Source organism: Triturus cristatus, chromosome 9 (assembly GCF_964204655.1).
Source record: "Triturus cristatus chromosome 9, aTriCri1.1, whole genome shotgun sequence".
Classification (NCBI taxonomy): domain Eukaryota; kingdom Metazoa; phylum Chordata; class Amphibia; order Caudata; family Salamandridae; genus Triturus; species Triturus cristatus.
The window spans coordinates 723,195,455-723,221,052 of NC_140592.1; the positions used below are offsets into that span (position 1 = coordinate 723,195,455).

The 25,598-nt window shown below is 44.2% G+C and overlaps 1 protein-coding gene across 2 annotated transcripts in view; it reads right to left on the reverse strand.

Annotated features, from left to right (window-relative positions):
• Positions 1-25,598, reverse strand: part of ATL3 (atlastin GTPase 3) — a 230,404-nt gene that overhangs the window by 71,349 nt on the left and 133,457 nt on the right. For both annotated transcript variants that reach the window (XM_085625910.1, XM_085625911.1), the window contains exons 6-7: positions 20,684-20,740; positions 5,325-5,417 (exon numbers count right to left, since the gene is read on the reverse strand). In XM_085625910.1, the coding sequence (XP_085482036.1) occupies positions 5,325-5,417; positions 20,684-20,740 (150 nt within the window). The remainder of the gene's footprint in view (positions 1-5,324; positions 5,418-20,683; positions 20,741-25,598) is intronic.

Below are 25,598 nucleotides of genomic sequence, written 5' to 3' on the forward strand. Positions count from 1 at the left end.
GTTACAAAAACCAACCTGGTATACTTCTCACATCCCAAATCCTGACCCATCCGCCCCATACATACAAGACACATAACTGTGTGTACAACAGCGTCAGCCAGCCCTAACAATGTTCATTTGAAAAGAGGTAATGGGAAATAAAAAACATAATCGGGGAAAGAACCTCGGTTACAAAAGATTACCTCACCAAAAACTGGTCAATCTGATCAATGAAAATTGAAAGGGAAATGAAAATGAAAGATGGAAGGACTGCTTCTACGATAATGCTATGAAGCCTTCTTGAAATCAGCCTTACTTAAGGCAAGCACCTGTGAAATGTTTTGTGCTGCTCCATTTGAGCACTACCACAACAGCACTACCACAACCTTTGTTTTTGAACGTGCAGTTTCTGAGGCAATGGTGTTTGAGTGGTTGCTACCTTACTGGAAGAAATAGCAGGGTATTATTACCATTTGAGCTGTTCTACAGCACAGAAAGTCTGCACCACTTAACAAGGTTGAGTTCCTCTAAAGTGCTTGAGTGGCATCGAAATATCATGATGTAAAGAAAGTAATGCAGTGAATATTTATCAATTTTAATGGAAGATTATGTGAATGAAAACTTGTCTATATCTTACTGTAAACATAGACTGAAAATTAAAAGAACTGTGATGAGGCCTTATTGAATGCAAACCTTACTGGTGGGAAACTCCTGTGATTGTTATTTGCTGCTATTTTGTGAGCTTCTAAAAAGGTAGCGCTTGAAATGATTGGGTATCAGCATCCTACAGAAACCTGGCAAGTTTGTCAAACGTTTTAACATTTTTCCATGTTCCTGTCCTATATTGGCAATCCAATGACTATCTTGACCTTCTTGCTCTTTTAGCTATTAACTTCCCTGTGCAATCCCACAACTTGTGCCCCATTATACTTCCTTGTCTTGTACTCCCAGTGTTACTCCACACCCCTCAACTCTTTCTAAATGCCTGACTCAATCTGGCTGAAACTTCTTCAGAATTCTCTATCAAGTTAACCTCATAATGGCAATATTAACAAACCTTTTTTGCGGATGGAAATGGCTCAATCAGGCCATTTCGGACCGCAAAAATGCCCTTATACATGTACAAATGCCAAATTATGATTCTGTAACTTGTTATCCAATCGCAATTTGGTTTAGCGATTTAGTATTGGGAAGGGGCATGTTTAGGTTGTCCCTCCCAATTACTGAATTGCAGTGCTATGTATGAATGTGCTATGAGTGCTATGTATGAATGTTTTGCAACCGAATTGCCGTTGCAAAACATTAATTTTTTACCAACTACTAAAAGATATTGGTAACCATTTGCAAAGGGAGCCCTTCTCCTTTGAGAATGTAAAAAAAAAAAAAACTTCAAAGTTTCATTTTTCCTTTTTAAATGCAACCCGTTTTCCTTTATTAAAAAGAAAATCACAGACACGGTGGTCTGCTGACCCCAGCAGGTCACCATCCCTCTGATGGCTATTAGTCCTAATGGGTCACAAATTGCGACCTACCTCCTTAATATTTCTGAGGTAGGTCGATTTGCGACCCAAATGGAATCGCTATTGAAAACTTGTATGTTTCATTACATTAGGAACTGCAATTTCTTAATTGAGTTCGCAATAAGGAAATCGCAAATTCCTAAAGTTTGCATATGTGGCCCTAAATCTGCAATAAAAATCTTTAAACAGGAGCAGTTTAAAAGAATATCTGGAAACACTGTTTGCAGGTCAAAACCACATGGTTGCAAGGATAAACTCAAGATGAACCTCGTTTTCTTCTCACACAACATAGATTTGTGGCTTGAAATGTTTAGTAATCAGGTCAATGTTTCATACGACTAGAGTTTCTCTATGGGCGTACACTGTATCTCCCTCTCCATGTTTTAGTGGAGTTCTACCTATCTCCACTTACAACGATGGAAATATTATGATCCAGTCCTCTTACAAATGTCTTTCTCTCACTGACCTTCACTACCCCTTACTCCTTCAAAAGTAAAATATAATCACATTCCACCACCTCATACTCTTCAACTATCAATACATACGGGCAAACTAATTTGACTTCTCAATCCCAATTCCCAACTCATCCTTCTCCAAAAACCTTGCTATAATACTCCCACTAGTAATTAAACTTACATCACTAGTATAGTGCTCTTTCCTCAATACCATTTGACCTCCCCCCTTTCTCTAACTTAGCTGCTCTTATCTTGCCCCCAGAATTCTTCCAAGCATTCCCCCAAAAGAAGTTGTAGAACTCCCCACTTCCTATACCTTCTCTCCCTGGGCCCACCACTTCCTCTAAGGCATAATCCACCACTTTTCTATACAATGAATAAAACGCCTCCTACAACATCCACCACTCGAGGAAGGAAATCTTTCTCTCCAGCTCCTAGCTTGGTTACTCTTCAAACTCCCAAGGAGCCTAGAACAACTGCCCTGACCTAATCAAAAAGATCCAATCCATATGACTTTCACTTTTGGAAATCAGCGCTGATGCGGTTATTAATTCCGGATGTTAAATAGGATTTTCGGAGAGGAGAAACTTGCTCTACAAAATCCAGCCTGCTCCACCCCAGTCCGCCCTATAGAATATAGAAAGTGTACTATAGCCTAATAAGCAAGTTTCAGTCAAACGCCTAATGCTGCCATATGGCACGGAAGCTAGATTTGTCCCTGCGTCTCCTTATAAGCTCAGAGAATGGGCTCCATCTCGTTTATATTGTCTTCGGAAATGCATCAAAACACCTTTTAGTTGAAAACCATTTCTCACAGAAAACAAAAACATCCCAACCAGGCAGCAGCTTATGATACATGGTCTCCACCACCTCTGCTTAACATGGCTCATTAGGATATTGTGGCGTTGAGAACTGAAGAGGATCAGTTACACATGACCGGTCAACTCCAACTGTCTCCCTTTAGTAGGAAAGTATATTAAACGGATCACCGGCAGTGCTTGGACCCATGTGTATTGCCACACAGCATGTCCATAAAGAGAGGATTCAGAACGATTGCTGAAAGTCTCAGCAGAGGTGGCAGTCTGTGATAGTGCCCGGCTGAAAGCAGCTAAACAGATATTTGGCGAGTCGGAGGATATTGGAAGCCCGAGCAATGCGACGGGAGCGGAGTCACTACTTACAAGTACTGTGAAGGCATCGCAGTCATTTACAAGAATTTCATTTCATGCAGACGCATTATTCCCGACTCTTATCTACCCTTCCAGTGTCCAATTATGGAGATAGATTTTATTCCACTGTGCTTCACTGCCACACACCTTGGCTCTAATCAGCATATCTTAGAATAAATGGATGACTTTTCACACACTCTAAAAGTGACCAAGAACCATCATGAAAAAAAATAAACCGTCTAACCATTTCCTCGACCTTATTCCAAGGGCCATTGCCAAATATTTGTCTTAGCACTTTTTACCTTATTGAACAGACTTTAGGAAATTCACTCTTGCACAAGGCGTGTTCCCGGACTTCCTCAAAATAAGCCATGTCACTCGTCTTTTGAAGAAACCCTCAACTGACCAAGAGGATTTAAGCAACTTTAGCCATACATCAGGCTTCCTTTTCTGCCCAAAGTCACGCAACATATCACCGATATTCTTCTTGGACGAATGGTAGTCAGGTTTCAGTAAAGGAAGTAGCACAGAAACAACCTTACTAAAAGCAATCAACAATGCACTCTGGAGACTTGTTTTCTTAACATAACTGCTGCATTCAACATGGTGAACGATACTATGCTCATTTTTATCCTTCAAGTGTGGATGGGATTCAATACCCTAGTTATAAGATGGTCATCTTTTAGCTGCCCAACTGGGCCCAGCAGATGAAAATTAAACATTGCTTCTACAAGGGGGTCTAAAAAAGCTCAATTGCAGCCTAATAGCTCTTCAACCTTTCTACTAGACACACCAGCACCCTGCTGAAGAACTCTAGAATCTTAGATCATCAATATGCTGATGATACTGCAATTTATTTTATGATTTTCAGCCTTACAGACTTCACTGCTTGGGAGAGCCATGCAAACGGTCAAAACTAGATGACTTTATACCATCTGAAACTCCAGCCTCCATAGACTACATTTCTCCCTTTTTCCTCATCACAATCAACGCTTGGAGTCCAAACATGTATTGACTCACGTGGAGTATTAGATTTCAAGCCAGGCCTGTTTTACAGTCCTTAGCACCAGCTTTACAAAATATTTTTTCTGTTATGAACCACCCGATTTGCAGAAGGAGGCAATTCACAACTGCCAAAAAGGCCTGCAGCTGTGTAGAAAACCACACATTGTGATTGGGTAACAAGTTACTGAATAGTAGTCTGGATTTGTGACCAAAAACAGATTGATTATTTTAATGGGGCTATTATGGGGGTTTGTCAATACATACCAGGACAATATCTTAAGACGCCAATTCAATCTTGGTGCTCTCCAGACCACGCTATAGTAACCCCCTTCTGACCTTTCTTGCTATAGTAGACCTTGTTCCCCTGAAAGCATATACCGGATTTGCTACAGAACAAAAAATCCTACTGTACTACTCAAGTGCTATGCTGGCTTTCCACTGATGCTAGAGCAATTAACAAGGCTGCATGCACTGTTCCCAATATACTTCATGTCTACATCTCCAAATACTTGAAATTCAAGCAGAAAAGTTTAGGTGGTCTCAGATCCCTCTCCTTTCTGGAGTAACTGACTTTCACGCAAGAACCACCAATGGCACTCTTTCTCGGAGACTGCGACTAGTGTCAGGAATTCTCTGACCTCCCCCAGCTAACCTCGCCCATCATTTTACTCACATCCACCCCTTTTGCTACCTGAAAGACCTGAACCTTCTACTCCTTCAAAGATACTTTTAATTTACTGGAATTTGGTAATGCCTCTCACTCATTTCTCCCTATCCCTCTGTCTGGTTGTTGTGTTCCCAAATGACCCTTATCGCCCTTTGTCAGTTATCTGCTTCTCCCCCTATAACTGTAGAAATTATTCCATATTGGCACTCAATTGATTGCTTTGTTGATCAACCAGAATGTTATTGTTTTCTTTTTTGGTAACTTTTCACATTTTATTTGTGACCTCTTAACTTTGTCAGTATAAAGCACTTCTAGCGCCTCTGGGTAATGTTCGCATTACATAAAACTGTATAAATAAATACACCTGGTGGATTTGGACTAACAATCTAGATCCTAGTAGCAGAGCAAGAGAAGGCTTGTCATATCAACTTCTCCGAGAACAGAATTTAAAAGAAAGGGGCACAAATTCTACAAAAACTGAGTGCATCTTAATTTCTTAGGTTTGATGCAGAGACAGTCTGAACTTTACCCGTAGTCTCTTTTCCAAGAAGGGCTGTCCTCCGGACAATCCGTAGCCATATTCATATGGAAAGCTCCAATCTCGAACCAGGAACATCAGGGTCTGCAGTGGAAAACAAAAACACAAACATATGTGAAAGATGAAGAAAAATTAATAAGGATGGCAGTTCAAGGGGACCCTGAAGTGTGAGATATATTGGATGAGTACGAGAAAATAGAGCCCTGAAAGCTGCAGGCCTTCCAGTGAGAAAAGGATCATGGACCACATCTGTTGGTACAGCCAACAGACAGAAAGCAATCATGGATTAAGTTATTTGTTCTCCTAGAAAAATGAAACACTAATGTTCAAGTTACCTGTAACAAAATCTTCCGCATGTGCATCTTTCTAAGATGATTATAACAGATTGTCAGACTTATCTGGGGCAGGTAAGAGCAATAATGGGAGAAGATGGATCTGTAATCACTCAAATGTTCACTACTTTTGTTTTAAAATGTCTAACATAAGAATGGCATGACCTGCAAATTTTGAGCGTAAATATTTTATTCAAGTTTTGGACTATGTATCCAAGACACTGGAGAAAATATACTCAGGAAGAAACCCATGATAGATACTTATTCTTGGAAGTAGGTTTTGTTTATTTCTATGCATGGGAGCGTAAAGGATACTGTTTAGTATCTCAGATTTGCCTTGCGCCCTCTTTCGGCCTGTCTACAGACCAATGTCAAAGCGCTGTTTCAATGAGGCTTTTGTGCAGATTTAGGACACCCTGGAATTGGGATCAGACTACCGGTATTTGTTACTAATACTGACTATCTTAGATTTGTGATCAAGTCCATAGTTCTGCCTAACTGTGCACAATAATTATGATAATTATGATAATCTACCTGAAAAAATCCAGCTCATGAAAAGAGGGATCATTTGCCAATATTCTGATTGTTTATTGTAACATGCTTAAATTCTCACATCGATCTCACAGTGTTATGTCATTCTATTGAATAATTACTATATTGAAAAAGGTTCTCTGGGCCCGATTTCACCTCATCATAGATTACAACAGGTCTGGAGTTCTCTTATAATTTATCTCCAAGACAATGGTTAGTCTGTATTTTTACAAACATTGGATTATAGCACAACTGCTAATACATTTTGTATATAATTGTATTTTTCTTTTTTTTGTCGGTTTGTTGAAGATAGATAGGCCTGCATGATATTTACACTTTTATACAAGTGAAAAAATAAATAAATAAAGTGAAGTAAATGTTATGTAATTGCAATCCAAATGCACTGCCATGGCTATCTTCCTTAAATTCATAGATACTGAATATTGAGGCCCCTTGATGGGATCCTGAAATCACTTTTGTAAGAGATATACATCTTCTTCAAAATGTCTATCCAACTGCCCCCTTAAACACCCGTCATTGCTCTTTTTGTCTGGATAACAGCAAACTACAAGAGATTTTGATTTTTATTCTCTAGCATATAGAAAAAGGAAGAAACTGAAGTAAGAATATGGGCCGATCAAGCAACACATTTCCATGCCAAAATTAAATTTGTACTTCACTCTCAAAGTACCTCAACGGGAGCCTCCATCATAGCAGAATTACATTAAGAGATGACCAGAGGTTTGGTCATTGACAGTTGAAAGAGAAAGGACTGGCCTCAAATTCTGATCCCACCTCTAGTGAAAGAAGTGGTTTTGATGAATTTAAACAAGCTACCACAAGACCTTCAAGTGGATCCCCCCCAAACGCAGAAAGACCATCACCCACGCACTCATAACCAGCAGACTGGACTACAGTAACGCCCTCTACACCGGAATCAATAAAACCCTGCTACACAAGCTCCAAGCCATCCAGAACACCGCAGCCAGACTCGTCCTCGGAATCCAACGACATGAGCACATGACCCAGCACCTACGGGACCTCCACTGGCTCCCCATTGAGAAGAGAGTAACCTTCAACCTACTCACCCACGCCTACAAATCCCTCCACAGCATCGGACCCAAATACCTCAACGAAAGAGTCTCCTTCCAAGTACCCAAAAGTAACCTCCGCTCCGCCGACCTCGCCATGGCAGAGACCCCACGCATCCGCAGAACCAGAGCAGGTGGAAGAGCCTTCTCCTACATCGCAGCAAAGGCCTGGAACAAGCTCCCAGTCAACACCAGATGCTCCCCCCCCCCACTGCACACCTTCAGGAAGAGCCTCAAGACCTGGCTCTTCAACTGATCCGGAGCTGCACCCCCCCCCCCCCCCGTGTCTTGAGACCCTCAAGGGTGAGTAGCGCACCTTTAAAAAACCCTGCTTGATTGATAAGAGGCAAGTAAGTTTTACTTTATAGTATCTCCTTTGATAGTCATACACACTGAAGAGAATAGCAAGCATTCCCCACTGCAGAGGTGGGAAGCCTTTAATACAGTAATCAGAGCCAACAAAAGACAAGCTTTCCAGTAAGGAAGCTTAGTCTATTGTTCAAAGGTACTGAAGACCAATCCGTAAATAAAGGCTAGAAAAAAATACAAGTTATGAACAAGAACATGGATTTATATGTGCATTTTCATCTCATGCAAAAAAAAAAAAAAAAAAGGGACATGAAAAATTGTAGAGCATGGACTATTCAAAACATGGTTTATTTTCAACCTCATTAAATGCTGAACAGCCTGAATGGCAAATGTCACTGTGAAAGAGTTTTAATTCATTCGAAAATAATAATTAATTAATTCAAGTGCCTTAGTTAGAATGACTAGGCAGCAGTCTATTCAAATTTACTGAAAAAAAAAGTGTTTGTTTATATATTATATACAAGATTTCTATATGCATAAGACTTTCTCACTTTCAAAAAAGTCAAAGTTTAATAAAGCCACAGCAATGGATTTTGTGCTTAAATCTCACTTCTGGAAGGAAGGGTAAAGGATGGCTTAAAGAAACAATGTCAAGGCCGCTTAGCAGAAACCCTGCACTGTAGTTAAAGCAAACTATTGTTCATAATGCGTGATGTAGTTTGTAGGAAATTTTAGTTTGTGTATTTACTACCATATTATGCTGTACTCTGTACCCTTCATTATAATAATTAGATTCAATGTTACCATGTACACAGTCCGCCTTATTGTGAAATACCAGCACTCACTCAGACATGGCTAATCATAAAATAAGCTGCTGCATCATGTAGGTCAAGAGGATTAGCATTAAAAGCCACTGTTCCCTTTTTTTTGCAAGAAATTACGTTTTTGGAGCAAAATAGTTGTCTGACAAGAGAGGAAAAAAAACTTTGATAGACTCTGGGACAGGAGTATTGCTTTGTAACCAAAGCTATAGCCATTGATTCACCTTTTTTTCCCCTCTGTTTTCTAAAAAGAATCATTACTTTTCCACAGGGAGGACTCCCATTTTAAAAACCTTTTGTAACTGAGTATCTACATCTTTCACTACTGGCAAAGAAGTAAGCACTGAGGGGCCGATTACGAGCTTGGCGGTCCGCTAGACCTTCAGTGGCAGTGTGACGGTGCTCTGACTGCCATATTAAGAGTTGGGCGGTCTGAACGTCATAGGACCACTGCTACCGCCAGGGATCCGCATTGCCTCAGGGCCAGGGAATGCATGTAGGAGGGATGGAAATAACTTGGACCCCCAGTTCCTGCACGGCATGGAATTACCAGTATATGCTGTGCAGAAATGTGCTGTGGCGCTCCCATTGCGGTGCCTTTCCAAGGCTCAGATATGAGTCTTTGAAAGGCAACACCATGGGACCGCTGCTGCAGAACCGCCCTATCTGTACGTCAATCGGAATACAGCAGGCACGAAGACTACGGGTTAGGGGGTCTTGGAGTGGGGCCAAACTCTTAATTGGGCCCTTAGTACTAGCAACACTATAAGAAAAGTATGGTGACATTCTAAGGCTGGAATATCACTCATAATATTCCTAGGCCTTAAAATGTGTTTTCATCTGGCACAGGAAGACGATGTGTTGAGAATGGTACTGCAAAATCCGAAAAACTTTGTTTCACATCCATTGATGTTTATCCATTATCATATTCCTGGCATGTCTGTAAAGAGTCAAAGGGAATGAAAACAAAAATGTTCATTTCCGCTGAGATCCAACTGAAGACTACTGCTTCAGTCTAGCTAAGGAAATAGGCATACAAGAAAGAATTAAAATGAATACCCACCGCTTTTTCAAAAAGTTATTCCCACATGCCCTAGGTATTATCTTACACATCAGATTATCTTTTTTTTTTTCCTTCTCAGAATAAAATTCTTGAAACTGTCATTTATCTAGTCAAGTCTGTGAAACTGGACCTTTTTTTTTTTCCATTTGAGGCAACACTTGTGCGTGTTTAACTTATGAATGTTTCATGTCAGGGGTACAGCAAGAAGCACCTTAACAACTGCAGTATTGAAGTCCATTTGACTTTGTAATTCAGTAGGTTGTCATGAAGATCCAGTATTGAAAATATCTTCAAGATAATGTATCTTCTCTTTTGTACCGGCATTACAAATATGTTTAGGAATATATGCATACCACAAATTCATAAAATAAATGTATAGATATATACATACACATATACATATACACACACACACACACACACACACACATATATATATATATGCTGGCAAACAACTGGTCATGCTCATTCCAGCAATGGGGAGTGGACTGGCAAGATGGCCGACAGCATTCATTAAGAGCAAACTCCATGAAACATTAATGAAAATCCTTCAACATCCTGTGACAAACATCAAAGACGCTTGTACACAGCTATATTAACTGGGAGACCGATGGCTGCTACTGATTACTGCTTTTAACATGGTCATTTGTCTCCAAAGACTGTTATCCTGCGATAGGTGAGCTGTGTTGTACAGGAACGTGGTGGTCTGCAGTCTGTGGAGAGTGTGCTGAGGGATGCAAGGAGACTGTGGAGCCCCTGGAGGCGGGAGCTGACTACCTTTTTCCTGCTGTGGTACTGTTGGGACAGGAGAGGGAGCAGTAACTTAGATATAAGAGTGCCGTGGTTGCTGGGGCTGGGCAGGAGAGGAGGAGCTGGTTCGCTACCTCCAGCGGCCTGGCCTCCCCACTCCCTGTCGGAGGTCGAGTGGGCACCCTAAACTACAGAGGACCACCTGGAAGCACAGCAGATGGACCTTGGAAGTGAAGGAAGAGAACTGAGCGGCTGACACACAAGGGTACAGTCTGAACCTCCAGATGAAGAGGCGGGTGACAGTACAAAGGGACGCAGCCGGTCCCATCGTGTACACCGTGACGCTAGACTGGACAGCGGTGATGTGTGTAGGGGTGAACAATGCCCCAGGGGCCTGAACTCCGCCAGTCCACTGGATGCTAAGACCTAGAACCAGCAATACTCAGGGCTGAGACAGTGTAGTAAGCACCAAGGGAGCAGCATACCTCTCACTGGGGTGATGCACCCAGTCTTGCCTCGGACAACACTTGGAAACAGTAATACTAAGAGGGTGCAGATGGTGAGAGGAGCGCAGCGAAGTGGTATATCTCTCACTAGTGTTACAAATACAGTCCTGCCTTGGGGCCAAACTACCATACATCTCCATGATGGGCCAGGCAAGGGCCCTGTAATCCTCTTAACAAGCCATGATGGACAGATATATTGACTATACTAGAGACACACAGACACCTATAGAGAGAGAGATAGGCAGCAAAGTTCCCCTTAGGCATCTACGGTGCCAAGATTTTAGCAGCAATTGAAACAAGAATTGGCATAGCCAATAGGTCTCGCTTTTGGGACCATATAAGCATTTAGTTATGCAGCAGAATATCTTTTGTGCAACAATATCAACTGTTGCCTGGCTGAACACGTATAAGGTCCCAAAGGCAAGACCTATTGGCTATGCCAATGATTGTGTGCGCGCGCAAAGGGCATGGATGGGAGAGGGAGTGGTGTGTTAAAGGGCCCTAGAAGAGTGATAGTGTGTTGTTTCAGAAGGACATGTTCCCATCATTTCTAGGTCACAACGCAGCACCCATCGAATGTTTTACAAAGTGCCAGTGCTAGTCACACGATCCTCCCTCTCAAGCCTGGCAGGGCTTGGGTGGACCCACCCTAAAGACACATTGGTAGAGAATGAAGGAACACATAGTTTCTGCTGATATGGCTGAGTGGCGTGTGGTGAATTTCGGAATAGGGGTGGAATACTAAAGAATCAAAGATGAAACAAATAACAAGGCCCGATGCTCACTGCAAAGTTTAAGGGCACAATCTAATGAACTCATGTGAGTCAGGTGTGCCTGATAACACATCAACTCCACTGAAAAATCTCCCACTCTCTGGTCATAAAAGCCACAATAAGACCAGCGCTGCATGTTTGGAGTGTGTCGTCACAGCGCCTGGAGTACTGGTGGTTTCACGGCAGACGCTTTTAGGTCGATCTTATTTTGAAGGTGGAGTGGTGCATGTGGTTTTCAGTATATATAGTTCAGTTTGCAATTTTGTTCGCATAATGCAATTGAGCCTCTGCTTAACTGCCATGCAGCCGTCTAACGAACATGGGATGGTTTAAGAACAATGCCGGCTTGTGTGCTCGAATTATCACGTAACTTTTTTTTTCTTGAAAATGTGAGCGAGTGGCTGTCTCTCCGTGTCAGCTGTCGGTAATGCACTAGTGTGATGGGGAGGGGCTGACCCCTACTAAACTGTGAAATCACAAGGATCGGCGTGAAGCAGGTTATGTGCTGCCTCCTCCGAAGATCTGGCCGCAGAGGTATAAAGGGATTATGGGGTGACCCAGAGCTCGCATTACTTTAGAAGCCCCAAAAGAAACAGAGTGTCTCAACCCTCATGTTTACGATGCGGAGTAGAAGAGGGAAAGGATCGGGTTCGAGTCTTGCTGAGTCTTTAACGTGTGAACTAAAAATATTGATTGGAACAAATAAAATTGCAATGATTTTAATAAACAATGCATGCAGATTTAAATTAATGAAATTGGGGATGGGTTGACCCCTACTTAACCGTTAAATCACAAGGATCGGAGTGAAGCAGGTTATGCGCTGCCTTCTCTGAAGATCTGGCGGCAGAGGTATAAAGGAATTATGGGGTGACGGGCACCAAGGGAGATTGTGAAGCTTTGAAGTGGAAAAGGAAGACAAAGAGAGGCGGGTATTGAGAAAGGCAACGATCTGCATTTGTGAAAACACAGTGCATCTACAAACAGAACAGTGGTGCGCGCTCTAAAAGGAATTTTTTTTTAAAAAAGCATGGCAAAGGTGCATGTGTGCACGCTCAAGTGGAAGGGGTGGGGGGGATTGCTCGCGCTAAGCAGCAGTTTGCCCTTTTTCAAAGTACTCACTTGTGCTTGTGGCGCACCGCTGCACACTCCCGCAAGCTGTATGCGGCCACAAGCACGAGTATGTGCTTGGAAAAAGAGCTGCACGACGGCTAAAGGTCTCCGATGCGGTGCATGTGCACTGCGTAGGCGAGACCTAAAAATGAGGAAAGATCTTGCACAAACAACCTCGGTTTTGTTGGCTTCCCAGAGAGAGTGGAAGGCAATATGCCAGAAGGATACACAGAACGCTGGATCACAGACACACTATGCCCTTTAGGATTATTTGAGGTGTTTATTGTGGAACGTACACACAGAACACTGGCCTCGGCGCCCCTTCCCAGCCCCCAAATAAGAGTAATTATAGCCAGAATTGTAAATTACAAAGACAGAGAAGTCATATTGCAACATGCACAAAAAACTAGAGACAAACAAGGTGAGGGTCGTCCAGTTGGCATTTTCCTAGATTACATCGGAGTGCAGAAACAGCACAAATCCTTTGATTCTGTCAAGCTAAATCTTGGAACGATGGGGATGAAGTACATGCTGATGTTTACAATCAAACTACTTTTTCACAACACCAGAGAATGTATGGGAGTGGCTGGAGCTCTGAGACAGAACAAAGGGAGGACTGGATGCTACAACTGCTGCGGAGCGACAGGGGTATTTGACAGGCATAGCCGCCAATATAGAGCCGGGGAACCTGAATGTGCCCACCCAGCGCACACAGATTACGGTGGGTGAGGAAGATACCCTGGTGACTGAGACACTTAGCGCTGAAGTGCTATTGGTGAACAATGGTGAGGAGGATCGCACTTAGAAATCTGAGAACGCCATGACAGAGATGAGGTCCCCATGAGGATTTCTGTTCTCTACTGGACTCCTGAAGGGGTCAAATAGGTGTTATTAACAAACTATATTCGCTGCAACATACGTTTTAACTGAATTGTCTATAAATCTACTGCTGCAGATAGTTGATGCTAGCTTTTGCCGTTGATCGCATAGTCGATCAGAGGCCTCTCTTCCTCCAATGTACATGGTCTAATGGCAAGCACTAACGGGAGGCTTTTTTAATGACCTCCTACAATGTGCGATGCTTCAATGAACATGTTAAGTGATATAAAGTGATTACATACTTTAGGAGGCAGACAAATAAATTGGCATTTCTACAGGAACACGCCTAATAGGCACAGAGGCGGATAAGCTTCACAGGAAATTGAGGGGTCATATGTACTCCTCTACCTGATTGCCCCACTGGATAGCCCCTGTGGCCCCCCTTCAGCACTTAGGCATGGAGGCAGGAATACAGGCTAGATCTATATTAGTATATGCATTCACAACAGGATGATCAGCACACACTAAAGCCAGAAATTCGAGTTGAGTATTAAAATTCGCCACAAATAGTTTAATGGAGACATATTTAAATTTTCAAATCCTTTATTCTTTTTAAATCTTCAAGACGTAGCCAACACGTTTCGTCCCGTCTCGAGACCTCTTCAGGGCTTGATCATGTAAAGATTTTCTAAATGTGAAGTATCGTCTCTGGTGTGTAAAAGGATAAAAACTCCTTACTCTTCCCAACAGGTTGAGAACTGTCAATTCCAAAATTCCTAAGCGTTTCGTCAGAGTGTTTCAGGCCAATGTCGGCCACCGCATCTGATGCCAGCGGTATTTGGCGGAGACGGGCTGTCTCCACGAGTGATCTCCCTGTAAGGTATCCGTATGTCGAAGGGATCCTTGTAAATCTTTTGCTATATTATTTGATTGAAAGGAGATCTGCTTTGTTAATGTGTATGCTCTAAACATAGATGACAGACAGTCCTTCATGAGCCTTATGGAGCCACTTGTACCATATGTAACAATACCAATAATATGGGTTGGGGACTTTAACTGCGTGTTGAATGGAGATACAGATCAGCACCCCCTCTCAGTTTCATGAATAATGCAACATGACACAAAGTCTAATTGAGATGATGGACGGACTCGACTGTTGATGTATGGTGTTAGCTCCACTTGGAGAATACTCATGGCACTCCTAATCTCATAACACGTGTAGTAGACTAGACCGCTTCCTGATAACAAAAGAAACTCCATCTATCCTGTGAGAGAACACAGGATAGATGGAGCACAGTACCACTATAGGTTTTGGTCTGACCACTCCTCCCTGATCATTGATTACTTGGGTGCGCCAAGCAGACTCCAACCAGTGCCAGTATGGAGGCTATGACCGGAGACGCTACAGAACGCTGTGTTGCAGGAAGAATTGGAGGGGGGCCCTAAAAGGTTATTTTGAAATGAACTGGGGCGCATCTGACACTGGAACCATTAAATGGTAAGCACTAAAATGTGATGTCAGGGGTGAATGCATTCGTAAGGTGGTGGGACTCACAGATACTCTCCCTTACAAAGCGTGACAGCACACGGTTACCGGAGCCAATATCTTGCACACACACAAGAACCCACGGGGATAGGATCACGGTACGGAGGAGTATCTGACTGGATGCCCACTCCCCCAGCCTTCTGAAGAACAATGGGAGAGCTTGGATAGACAGCTTACAAAAGAGGAGCAACCAAAGTCACTCAAGGAGATGCCACATAAGACACCAGGCCTCAATGGTCTATCCCCTGAATTCTACAAAAGCTATGCACACCTGGTAATCGAAAAATGATAGAAGTGTATCTAGAAGCCAAAAGGGGGATAAACTGCCAGCAATGATGAGGGAAACATTCATAGTGATGGTCCCTAAACCAGATAGAGACATCACTCAAATGGGAATATATAGACCATTCTCCATGATCAATATCAATGACAAATTATTAGCTAAGGTTCTGTCTGACAGACTTTGGCAAGTCGTTGGCACACTAGTACATGAGGATTAGTGTGGCTTTAATTCTGAGAGGAGTACTGTGCATAATAGTCGTAGGCTAATATATGCACTCCATTCTATGGCAACTATAGATTTTGAATGGTACCTAAGTGGCCCTAGACATAGAAAAGGCGTTCGATACTGTGGAGTAGGATCACGTTTAAGGTGTTGTCAAACATGTGCCTTGGATCAACTTCTAGAAAATGGGTGTGCTTGTTGTACACATTGCCTACGGGCAGGATGAGATTGGGAGGCATGGTGTCAGCAGCCTGGAATGTAGAATAAGGGACCAGGCACGAATGCCCCCTGTTGCCCATGTTCACACTAGCTCTAGAACGGCTGGCAATAATACAGTGGAGAGTATTGTACAGCTGGGGAACAGAAACTGAACATGCAGCGCATGTCGTTTCTATGTACGCAGATGATATGCGGATTTATTTATGGAAAACACACTCGTTGAAGCCCTTGCTGATGGCTGAATTAGAGAGGTTGTAATACAACAGTGCTGAGCAGTAGTTATGCCAAGTCAGTTTTGGAACAAACTCCCATTGTCAATAGTCGGCGGTGTTGCATTGGCAAAGATGGTGTTATTACCATGTTGCCTTTATCATCTCCTGAATGAGCTTTGCATAATCACAAGAGCTAAATTATGCAGCAGGGTTGACTTAACTATGTGGCAAAAAAGGCAAACCACGTGGCATAACCCGGCACAATTTCCGATAATATTTTTCAAGTTTCACTCTTGTTAGCACTGTTTGGGAATAGTTTGCACCTCATTAGTACCCGTTTAACGCCCAAATATAGTAATAAGGTAAGGAAAGGTGACCAGTCAATCTTTGCAAAGAGCTTTCCACAGTGCAACACCACGTGTTGCTACATTCTTAGTAACTTTTGAACTGTTTGAGCAAGAAACATTTTTTTGTTGTTAAAATCTGCAGTTTATGGACAACGTGGCAAATACAGAAAATGTATAATAATGCGAAAAATGCTGTGGATGCACAATCGCATAATTCTAGTGGTTCTGTTTCTAGGGCACTGAAGGCTGAATGGCAGAAACCAGAGTAATCAGGCCATCAAAAATGGGATGGTAATGTTACCCTACCGCTAACAGACACAAAGTGGAAGCAGGCATGTGAGCACGTACAAACAATCTCAAGTAATGATACGTTTCAATAACAATACACAAGAGAAACGGGGTAAAAGGCAGAGAATGATTGCACTTATCATCAAATCAGGTCAAAAATATACCTTTTTTGGGTGCCAAGGATCAGAAGGTTAAATACCCCTAAACCCCCCTTAGGATCAGAGATCCTACAAATTGTAAACACATCACTGTGATCCAGCACTCCACATAGTCATTTCAGATTATAATCATAAAATATGTCTGTCCATGTTACGTTTCAGTTCACAAATTTTAACTTCTTGCACTAAACTTATTACACTTCCTTAAAATAAGTCAGAATTTTTCCAATCAGAGCATCTGACTACCCCTGGTATGAGCAGGAACGGGCCCATTTTATGAACAGGAAGTGGATCTGTGAAGAGCTACATAGTTACTGGCAGACTGTTAATGAATTACGCAAAGGTACTAGTTTGCCTATTGCCGAGTCTGTCCGACAAGATTTGCACAATGAAGCGAAACCACCAAATAGGATGAAATACAATACAAATTTGTTTTATTGGGATTGGTACTGGCACAGAGAAGAATAGTCATCCGATAGCTCAGGTCACAGGGGCCAGAGACAATAGTTTGGGATAAAGATATTATGGAATGAGCCACTGCAGAGGAAATACGAACGAAAATAGTGTGCACAGACGAGAACTTGCATTATGATGACGAGAGAACGGATGGTTGGAATTGAGGAGAACTCCGTATTTTGTACCATGCCACCATGTAAGTGATAATGGTAATTTTATTTCTTCTAATGTGTAAGTGTAACGGATAAATACAATTTTATAATGTTACTTGGCCTAGTGCCCCCCCACTAGCACAAATCAAACCAAGGTCAATGAAAATCACTGAGCGAGTTTCCCATTGGCCTTGGTTTGATGCTTGCTTGTCACATGCGCTAGGCCCACCCACACAAGTAAGGTAGCATTTTTATAAGGACAAGTGGGAAAACGCTGGATGGTAGGAATGTTGTGGATTCCTGCTGGTTCTGGAAGTTTAAGTCTCAGAAATGCAAGAACAATGTGCAACAGTATGCAAAGTTTGAGGTTTGTGGGCATTGTGGGTAAGAAATCTTTGTGGGATCTATGCAAGGCATACTACCCTAGACTCCCCTGGGTGTCTAGTTTTCAGAAATTTCTGGGTTTGGCAGGTTTCCCTGGGTGGCTATCTATTCCAAGCCAAAAAACACGCCGTTACCAAATCAGATTACTTTTCTGACCGGAAATGTCGAAGTCGCCACATTGTATTTTGGGGACTTTCCTGTTGTAGGTACTAGACCTATCCACGCAAGTAATGTACCATTTTTATCAGAAGACCTAGGGGAATGCTGGGTGCAAGGAAGTTTGTGGCTCCCCACAGATTCCAGAACTTTCCATCACAGAAATTGGAGGATAAAGTGTTTTTTCAGCCAAAGTTTGAGGTTAGAAAGGGATTCTGGGTGAAACAACATGGTGAGAGTCACACAAGTCACCCCATCCTGGATTCCCCTAGGTGTCTAGTTTTCAGACATGTACAGGTTTGCTAAGTTTCCCTAGTTGCTGGGTGAGCTATGGCCCAAAATACACAGCTACTCCCATCTTTGCAAAAAAATAAGTTCAGTTTTGAGTGGAAAAATGTGATGTATCCATGTTGAATTTTAGGCCGTTTCCTGTTGCAGGCACTAGGTCTACCCGCACAAGTGAAGTAACATTTTGAAGCATAGAATAGCAGGATATCTATTACCAATAATATTTTGTTGCATTTGTGCCTTCCACATGTATGCCAGTGTGTAAGAAAAGGAAATTTTGAAAAATACCCTCAATCATATGCTTTTACGGGTGCCCAAAAAAATCAAGACATACAAATAACCACTGGTCCTAAACTCCATATCTTGTGCACATTTCAGAAACACAGATTACCTTGATACCTAGTTTTCACTTTACATATTTCACCATATGAACATGTCTATACTTGCTACACTATTAAAAACCATTGTACAGTGCAGATCAGTTGTTGGTTCTAGGTACCGCAGGTTCTTGGAGAACCTACAAACCCTATATATCTTTACAATCAAAAGGGTCTAATGAATGTAATGGTACACTGTTTTTGTAAATCAGCCATAGTTACAAAAAGGTACAGATGAAAACATTGTCACACATGGCTGTTTTCTCCTACTCATATTCAATATTTCTTTATTTCAACTGTTAGTTTCATTGAGAAGACTATGAGGTATCTACACATATGACCTCTTTCTGAATTTGGAATGTTGCCTACTTTGCAGAAATATATAGCTGTCCTGGATCACCCATGGGTTTCACACTGCTTTCCACCATTAACGGGAAGTAGGTTGAAAGCACAAAATTGGAAAAATGGGCTCTCTTTTTGAAGAATGAGCCAACAGTGGTAGTGTTTTTTGATCCAGCTCTGCATTTACCTGAAAGCTGGAAAGATGCGGACTTTAGCACATCAAACCATTCGTGGATGTCATTTTTATGAAAAATAACCAGACACTTTTATACAGAGCACTTTCTTCCTATTTTCCCACAAAAACTCAAAATGTAGCTATATTTGAGCCAGTTTCATAGTCTCCTCCAGGGGAATACACAAACACTGGATATCTTTGGAATCTCCAGGAAGCTGGAAAACAGGACACAAATTTGGTATGGATATCTTATGTGGAGTTATGGAGGCCTAAGCATGAACTATCCCAAATAGCAAAAATGGGCTCAGCGCTGGGTGGGAAAAGGCCTAGCAACAAAAGGGTTAAGGCAATGCTGTATTTCAGAGTCCATTGGTGAAGCCTGGGGCATTATTTGGCTGGTAGGGTGCCAGGCCCACTGAAAGCTGCACTACAGACTTCACTATGCAGCTTTCCCTTGAGAAGTTCTGAGATCCTGTTGACACCTTAGCTGTTAGCGTAATGAATCTGGACACCTAGTAAGCAATGGAGTAACAGGTAAATCAGCATGCAGTTTATAAGCCACCCCCTTTACTCTGAATCGCTTTGCATTGAGTGCTTGCTTATTGGATGTCATACAACTACATTTTTTGTCTGCCTGCGGCCCAAATAAAATTATCGCCAGTAAAAAAAAAAAATAGAAAACAAAACATTCTGAAGCTTTTACTATGCTTCCTGCCTCAAACATGTCAGTTTCATTGATGATAATTTTCTTATTGATACCACGTGACAAAATCCACGTGCAGCGAGAATTTACAAATCTTAAGTCAAACTTACCATTTGGTTAGAGAATAAAAGCCTTTTACTGACCACCTTCGTGAAAGCTCTATATACTGGTGGTTTTCAATAGAGAACCTTCTGATCTTCCTATGATACCAGAAGAGCTTGCTGCCGTCACAGATGTAGCAGACATCTGGCAGACCTTTTTTACTGAAGGCATTAAGGGTAGATTCAGCCTTTTTCTCTGAAGGATTAATGAAGATGAGGGTACTACTGAATGCCTTTTAGGCAACTGTGTGACCACAATGGAATCTGGTAGTTTCAGTCCTTCAGAATGAGTGTGATAAGGAATCTATTAAAATGCTAAAGATAATGCTGAATCCTCCACAATTGTAGGCGTAGGCTGCCTTAGGATAAAAATCCAAAGAATTTTGCATGATGCCGAAGAACACAGTTGTGTTCCTTATGGAATAGACGAGTGGACGCTTACAGACACCCAGCTCTAATGTTCCGTGAAGAGATGGGTCACAAAGGGTCCAGATTTTAGCGGCCCAAGGGTAAAGGTGCTACAGAAGTGCTCAGGTAATAATGGTTTGAAAGAAAAGGGAACACAAATACACTGGGCCTCATTATTGTGTAATCTCAGAGAGGGAGAACGCTGATGGAGCACAGTTGCTAATGTTTCCTAGAGAATGCAGTTATATATGGCCTTAGATGTTAATTCATCCGAGGTTAGACAGCAAACATCAACACCAAGAAGCCGTTCACAAGGGCCCAGATGCTAATGCTCAGAAAGGAGAGCAGACACAAAACTAGATAGAATGTGGACAGTGAAAGCAGCAGAAACAGACAATGTACTACGATCAATATTACACAGCTTATACCTGGAAAGGCTTCAGGAAAATCTCATCCATGGCCAAACGCCCATATTCTGTAAAGAGCTGAAAAAGAGAAATCCAGAAAACCAACAAATCATATTAGATAAAAAGACCAAGCTCTAAGCAATACATTTAGAAATACAGCCTGTACCAGGCAGTGTAGCACTGACCCAATAGCCAAATACAGAAGGGACAAGGGAAGCCAGAGTAGAGCGCGAACGACAATGTTCAAGATTTACAGCATGTTGGTAAACATTGTGCAAAAGAAGCAACACTCAATATATTTAATCACTATTTGATTACTGGAATGTTTCACAGCTATTGAAAGGTAAAACGGATAAGTTACTTAACTTTGGTAACATTCTTTCAGTGGATACGGATTCTAACCAAGGATTCCTCACCTTGTGAATTTGCCCAGATGCCAGACTGCATCTGGAAGCTCTTACAATAGCTCCAAGATTATAACAGGTAGTGCCTGTGGCCTCCATCACGTCTACAGACATGAGGACAGAAAGCTGCCCAAAGGCTCCACCCGTGAGCATGGACATCAGTGAAATCAACAGGCTGTTTCACGCCCAAGGACATGAAGCATAGGTGATACTGAATTTCACTGGCAGGTTGCAGAAGCTAGCTTGAAACTATATTATTTCCAGAAAATGCCACAAAACGCGGAGATGGTCAGTCTGTGAGGCATCTGCGGATGGATGCAGTATTCACCAGAAAGAGCGGTACCAAAGGTAATGAACATATTCTTATCATGAATATTTCTAACACAGATTCCTCACCTTGGAATTCGATATCGTAGCAATGACCACTCCAAGGAGGTAGGACTGAGAAGCAGCCTCTAGACCATGAAGTTCATAGACATGAACAGGTGGCCCTCTCTGCAGACATGTAAATCAACGCGGTAATGGCTGGTGAAATGATTAACAGATGCCTACCATATGTTTAAAAACTGAACGCACTTACCCAGAAGTAGACGCAGAGTTTTCTCTGATGGAATGGGCCATAAAGCTTTCAGGAGGTTTCTCTTCTTGCCAAGGCACACCATAGTTTGAGACACAGGTCAACATAGGGGTAGGTTCTGTTTATGAACTACCTTTCCATTCTTTGCACAAGTGAATCCAACTAACAGCTGATGCTCCGCCTGGTAGTTGTTAGTTCAATCAGTGTAGAAACTTGAAACACATCGACAGTCCAACCGATGGGGCCTCTTCCTCTTTAGATGGCTGCAGCAGAAAAAGGGAATCTCAGAACATGGACCACCCCACATGGGAAGGTGGCACTCCTTTAGGAGAAAGCATGCCCAAGTCCTAAATACTAAGTTGTCAGGAATATAAGACAGGCTACCAAGGCTCAACTGACAAGGCCTTCATCTCGCCTGCACCGTATGCCGAAGTAATAGCAATGAGAAACCGTTTCAAATGTCAAGATGCTCAGATCACAGCTGTCAAGACACTCAAAAGAAGCACATACCAGACTGGTTAGGACCAAACTAAGGTTATAGTGCGGCATAATGAAGGGGGCCAGAGGAACATATTGACCTCGACCTTGTTAGGTAGGTCGCTTCCCCTCTACACAGCACCGCCTGTGCGTCCTGTCCGTGCCCCAGCTGCCGCTGCTGAGGAAAGTTGAGGCCCTCCTCCACCCGCAGGCTATCACCTGCGCCTCATCCCTGGCGGCCAGTTGTAGGCCTTAGGTCTGTACTATTGTTCATTGTACTGCCCGTATCGTTTTCTTTTTTGCTGTCTGTGACTGCTGTTGTCTGTCTTCCCCCTGTGCCTGTATTTTCCCCTGTACACTTCTCTCCTTCTGTTCCCATCGTTACCCCGTGATTCTGTGCCCGTTTTTCCTTCTGTGCCCCCATGATTCTGTGCCCATTTTTCCTTCTGTGCCCCGTTTTCCTTCTTTGCCCCCGTGATATGTGCCCATTTTTCCTTCTGTGCCCTTGTGATTCTGTGCCCGTTTTTCCTTCTGTGACCCCTGTGATTCTGTGCCCGGTTTTCCTTCTGTGCCCCACGTGATTATGTGCCCTTGCCTTCCGTGCCGTTCACCGCTCCCGTTCCTGCCGCTGCGTCCCCTGTGGCCCGCCCCCCTGACTGCCCATTCGCTGCCCCTACCTCCCACCTCCCAGCTGCTCCTCCCTCCCACCTCCCCATATATGGCGGCCGCTGTGGCGCGCCTAAGACAAGCCCGTCCGCGCCTGGACCAATCCCTGGCCCAGCGAACGCCACAACGCCCGCCTCTGCTACGACTCCAGCACCCTCCACGCACTTAATGCCGGACGATCACGCACCTGCTGCCTGGCCGCCCAGAAGCGCACCCAAGGACCCTTCTCCTGACAGGACTGCAGCTTCACCAGCATCCGGCCCACCTACCAAAGAACCCAACCACCTCAGATGCATTCTTCTCAACACCCACTCCGCACGCAAACACGCCGTGGAACTCTGGGACCTACTGGACTCCAACACCCCAGACGTCGCCTTCCTGACGGAGACCTGGCTGAACCCCTCCTCGGCACCCGACATTGCCATAGCCATTCCGGAAGGCTATAAGATCACCCACAGGGACTGCACCAATGGAGCAGGAGGAGGAGGAATCGCCATCGTCCACAGGAACACTCTCAAAGTCTCAACCAACACCGACAACACTCTCAGCACCGCCAAACACCTGCACTTCCAGATCCACACCGATCCCAACACCACCCTCAGAGGAACCCTCATCTACAGACCCCCCCGGACCATGAGCACAGTTCAGCAACTCCATCACCGACCTCGTCAGCACACACGCCCTCACTCAAGAAGCCCTCCAACACCTACACTAGCAAGAAAGCTAGCTGGTTCACCGAGGACCTCCAGGCCTCCAAGCAAAACTGCCAAAAACTCGAAAAAAAAACTGGATCCGTGAACGAACACCGGAAAGCTACACAGCCCACAAGAACGCCACCCGCAGACACCAACACCTCACTAGATGCACCAAAAGGACCTCCTTCAAAGACCGCCTAGACAACAACGAACACAACAGCAAAGAGCTCTTCAACATCGTGAAGGAACTCTCCAACCCCAGCTCCAACACCAACGACTTCTCACCTTCGCAAGACCTGTGCGACTCGCTTGCCACCTTCTTCCATCGCAAGACATCCACAACAGCTTCAACGCCGTCACCAACCCGGCAACCACTGAGACCCCTGCTCCCACGACCACCACCCGCACCAAACGCCTGATCGCCTGGACCAACATCAACGACACCATCAAGATTATGACACCGTCCTCTCCGGAAGACCCCCTGCCCACACCACATCTTCAACAAAGTCAGCAGCACCATTGCACTCCATCTTCGGAAAACCATCAACATCTCCTTCGAGACAGCGACCTTCCCGGAGAGCTGGAAGCACGCAAAGATCAACGCCTTACTCAAGAAACCCAAGGCGGACCCCAAGGACCTCAAGAACCTCCGACCCATCTCCCTGCTCCCGTTACCGGTGAAGATCATCGAAAAGGCAGTCAACAAACAACTGACCAGCTTCCTCGAGGAGAAGAGCATCCTGGACCCGTCCCAGTCCAGGTTCCGCAGCAACCACAGCACCGAAACTGCCCTCATCGCCGCCACTGATGACATCAGGACCCTGCTAGATAACGGAGAAACCGCGGCCCTCATCGTCCTGGACCTGTCAGCCGCCTTCGGCATGGTCTGCCACCGCACACTACGGACACGCCTCTACGACGCCGGAATCCAAGAGAAGGCCCTGGACTGGACCTCCTCCTTCCTCTCCGGCAGAACACAGAGCGTCCGCCTGCCCCCCTTCCGCTCCAAAGCCACCAAGATCATCTGCGGCGTACCCCAAGGCTCATCCCTCAGCCCAACGTTGTTCAACGTCTACATGGCACCACTCGCCCACATCGCACGATGGCACGACCTCAACATCATCTCCTACGCCAAAGACACCCAGCTGATCCTCTCCCTCACCAAGGACCCCCACACTGCCAAAACCAACCTCCACGAAGGAATGAAGGCTGTCGCCGACTGGATGAGGAACAGCCAACTGAAGCTGAACTCGGACAAGACGGAGGTCCTCATTCTCGGATCCACCCCCTCGGCCTGGGATAACTCCTCATGGCCGACTGCACTAGGAACACCCCCAACACCCGCGGCCCACGCACGCAACCTAGGGGTCATCCTCGACTCTACCCTCTCTATGACGAAGCAGGTCAACGCCGTCTCCTCCTCCTGCTTCAACACCCTCCGCATGCTTCGCAGGATCTTCAAGTGGATCCCCACCGAAACAAGAAGGACGGTCACCCAGGCCCTCGTCAGCAGTAGACTGGACTACGGAAACGCACTCTACACAGGAGCCCCGGCCAAACTCCTGAAACAGCTTCAACGCATCCAGAACGCCTTCGCACGCCTGATCCTCAACGTCCCTCGCCGCAGCCACATCACACCCCACCTGAGAGACCTGCACTGGCTGCCTGTCAACAAGAGGATAACCTTCAAACTCCTCACCCACGCACACAAGGCAATCTACAACACCAGACCAACGTACCTCAACAGCCGACTCAGCCTCTACACCCCCACCCGCCAGCTTCGCTCTGCAGACCGCGCCCTCGCCACCGTCCCCCGCATCCGAAGAGTGACCGCCGGCGGAAGATCATTCTCCCACTTCGCCGCCAAGACATGGAACACTCTTCCCCATCCGCCTGCGGCAGACCAAAGACCTTCTGACCTTCAGAAGACTTCTCAAGACCTGGCTCTTCGAACAGTAGCAGCTCCCCCCCCCCCCCCCCCCCCCCCCCAATGCGCCTTGAGACCCTCTTTACTAATGCCATGATTGATTGATTGAACATATGCATATAAAAGGTGACTAGAATAAGGCTGATCAGGCAAACAAAGAAAGGCTCATAGGACTGATAAAAAACCCTAA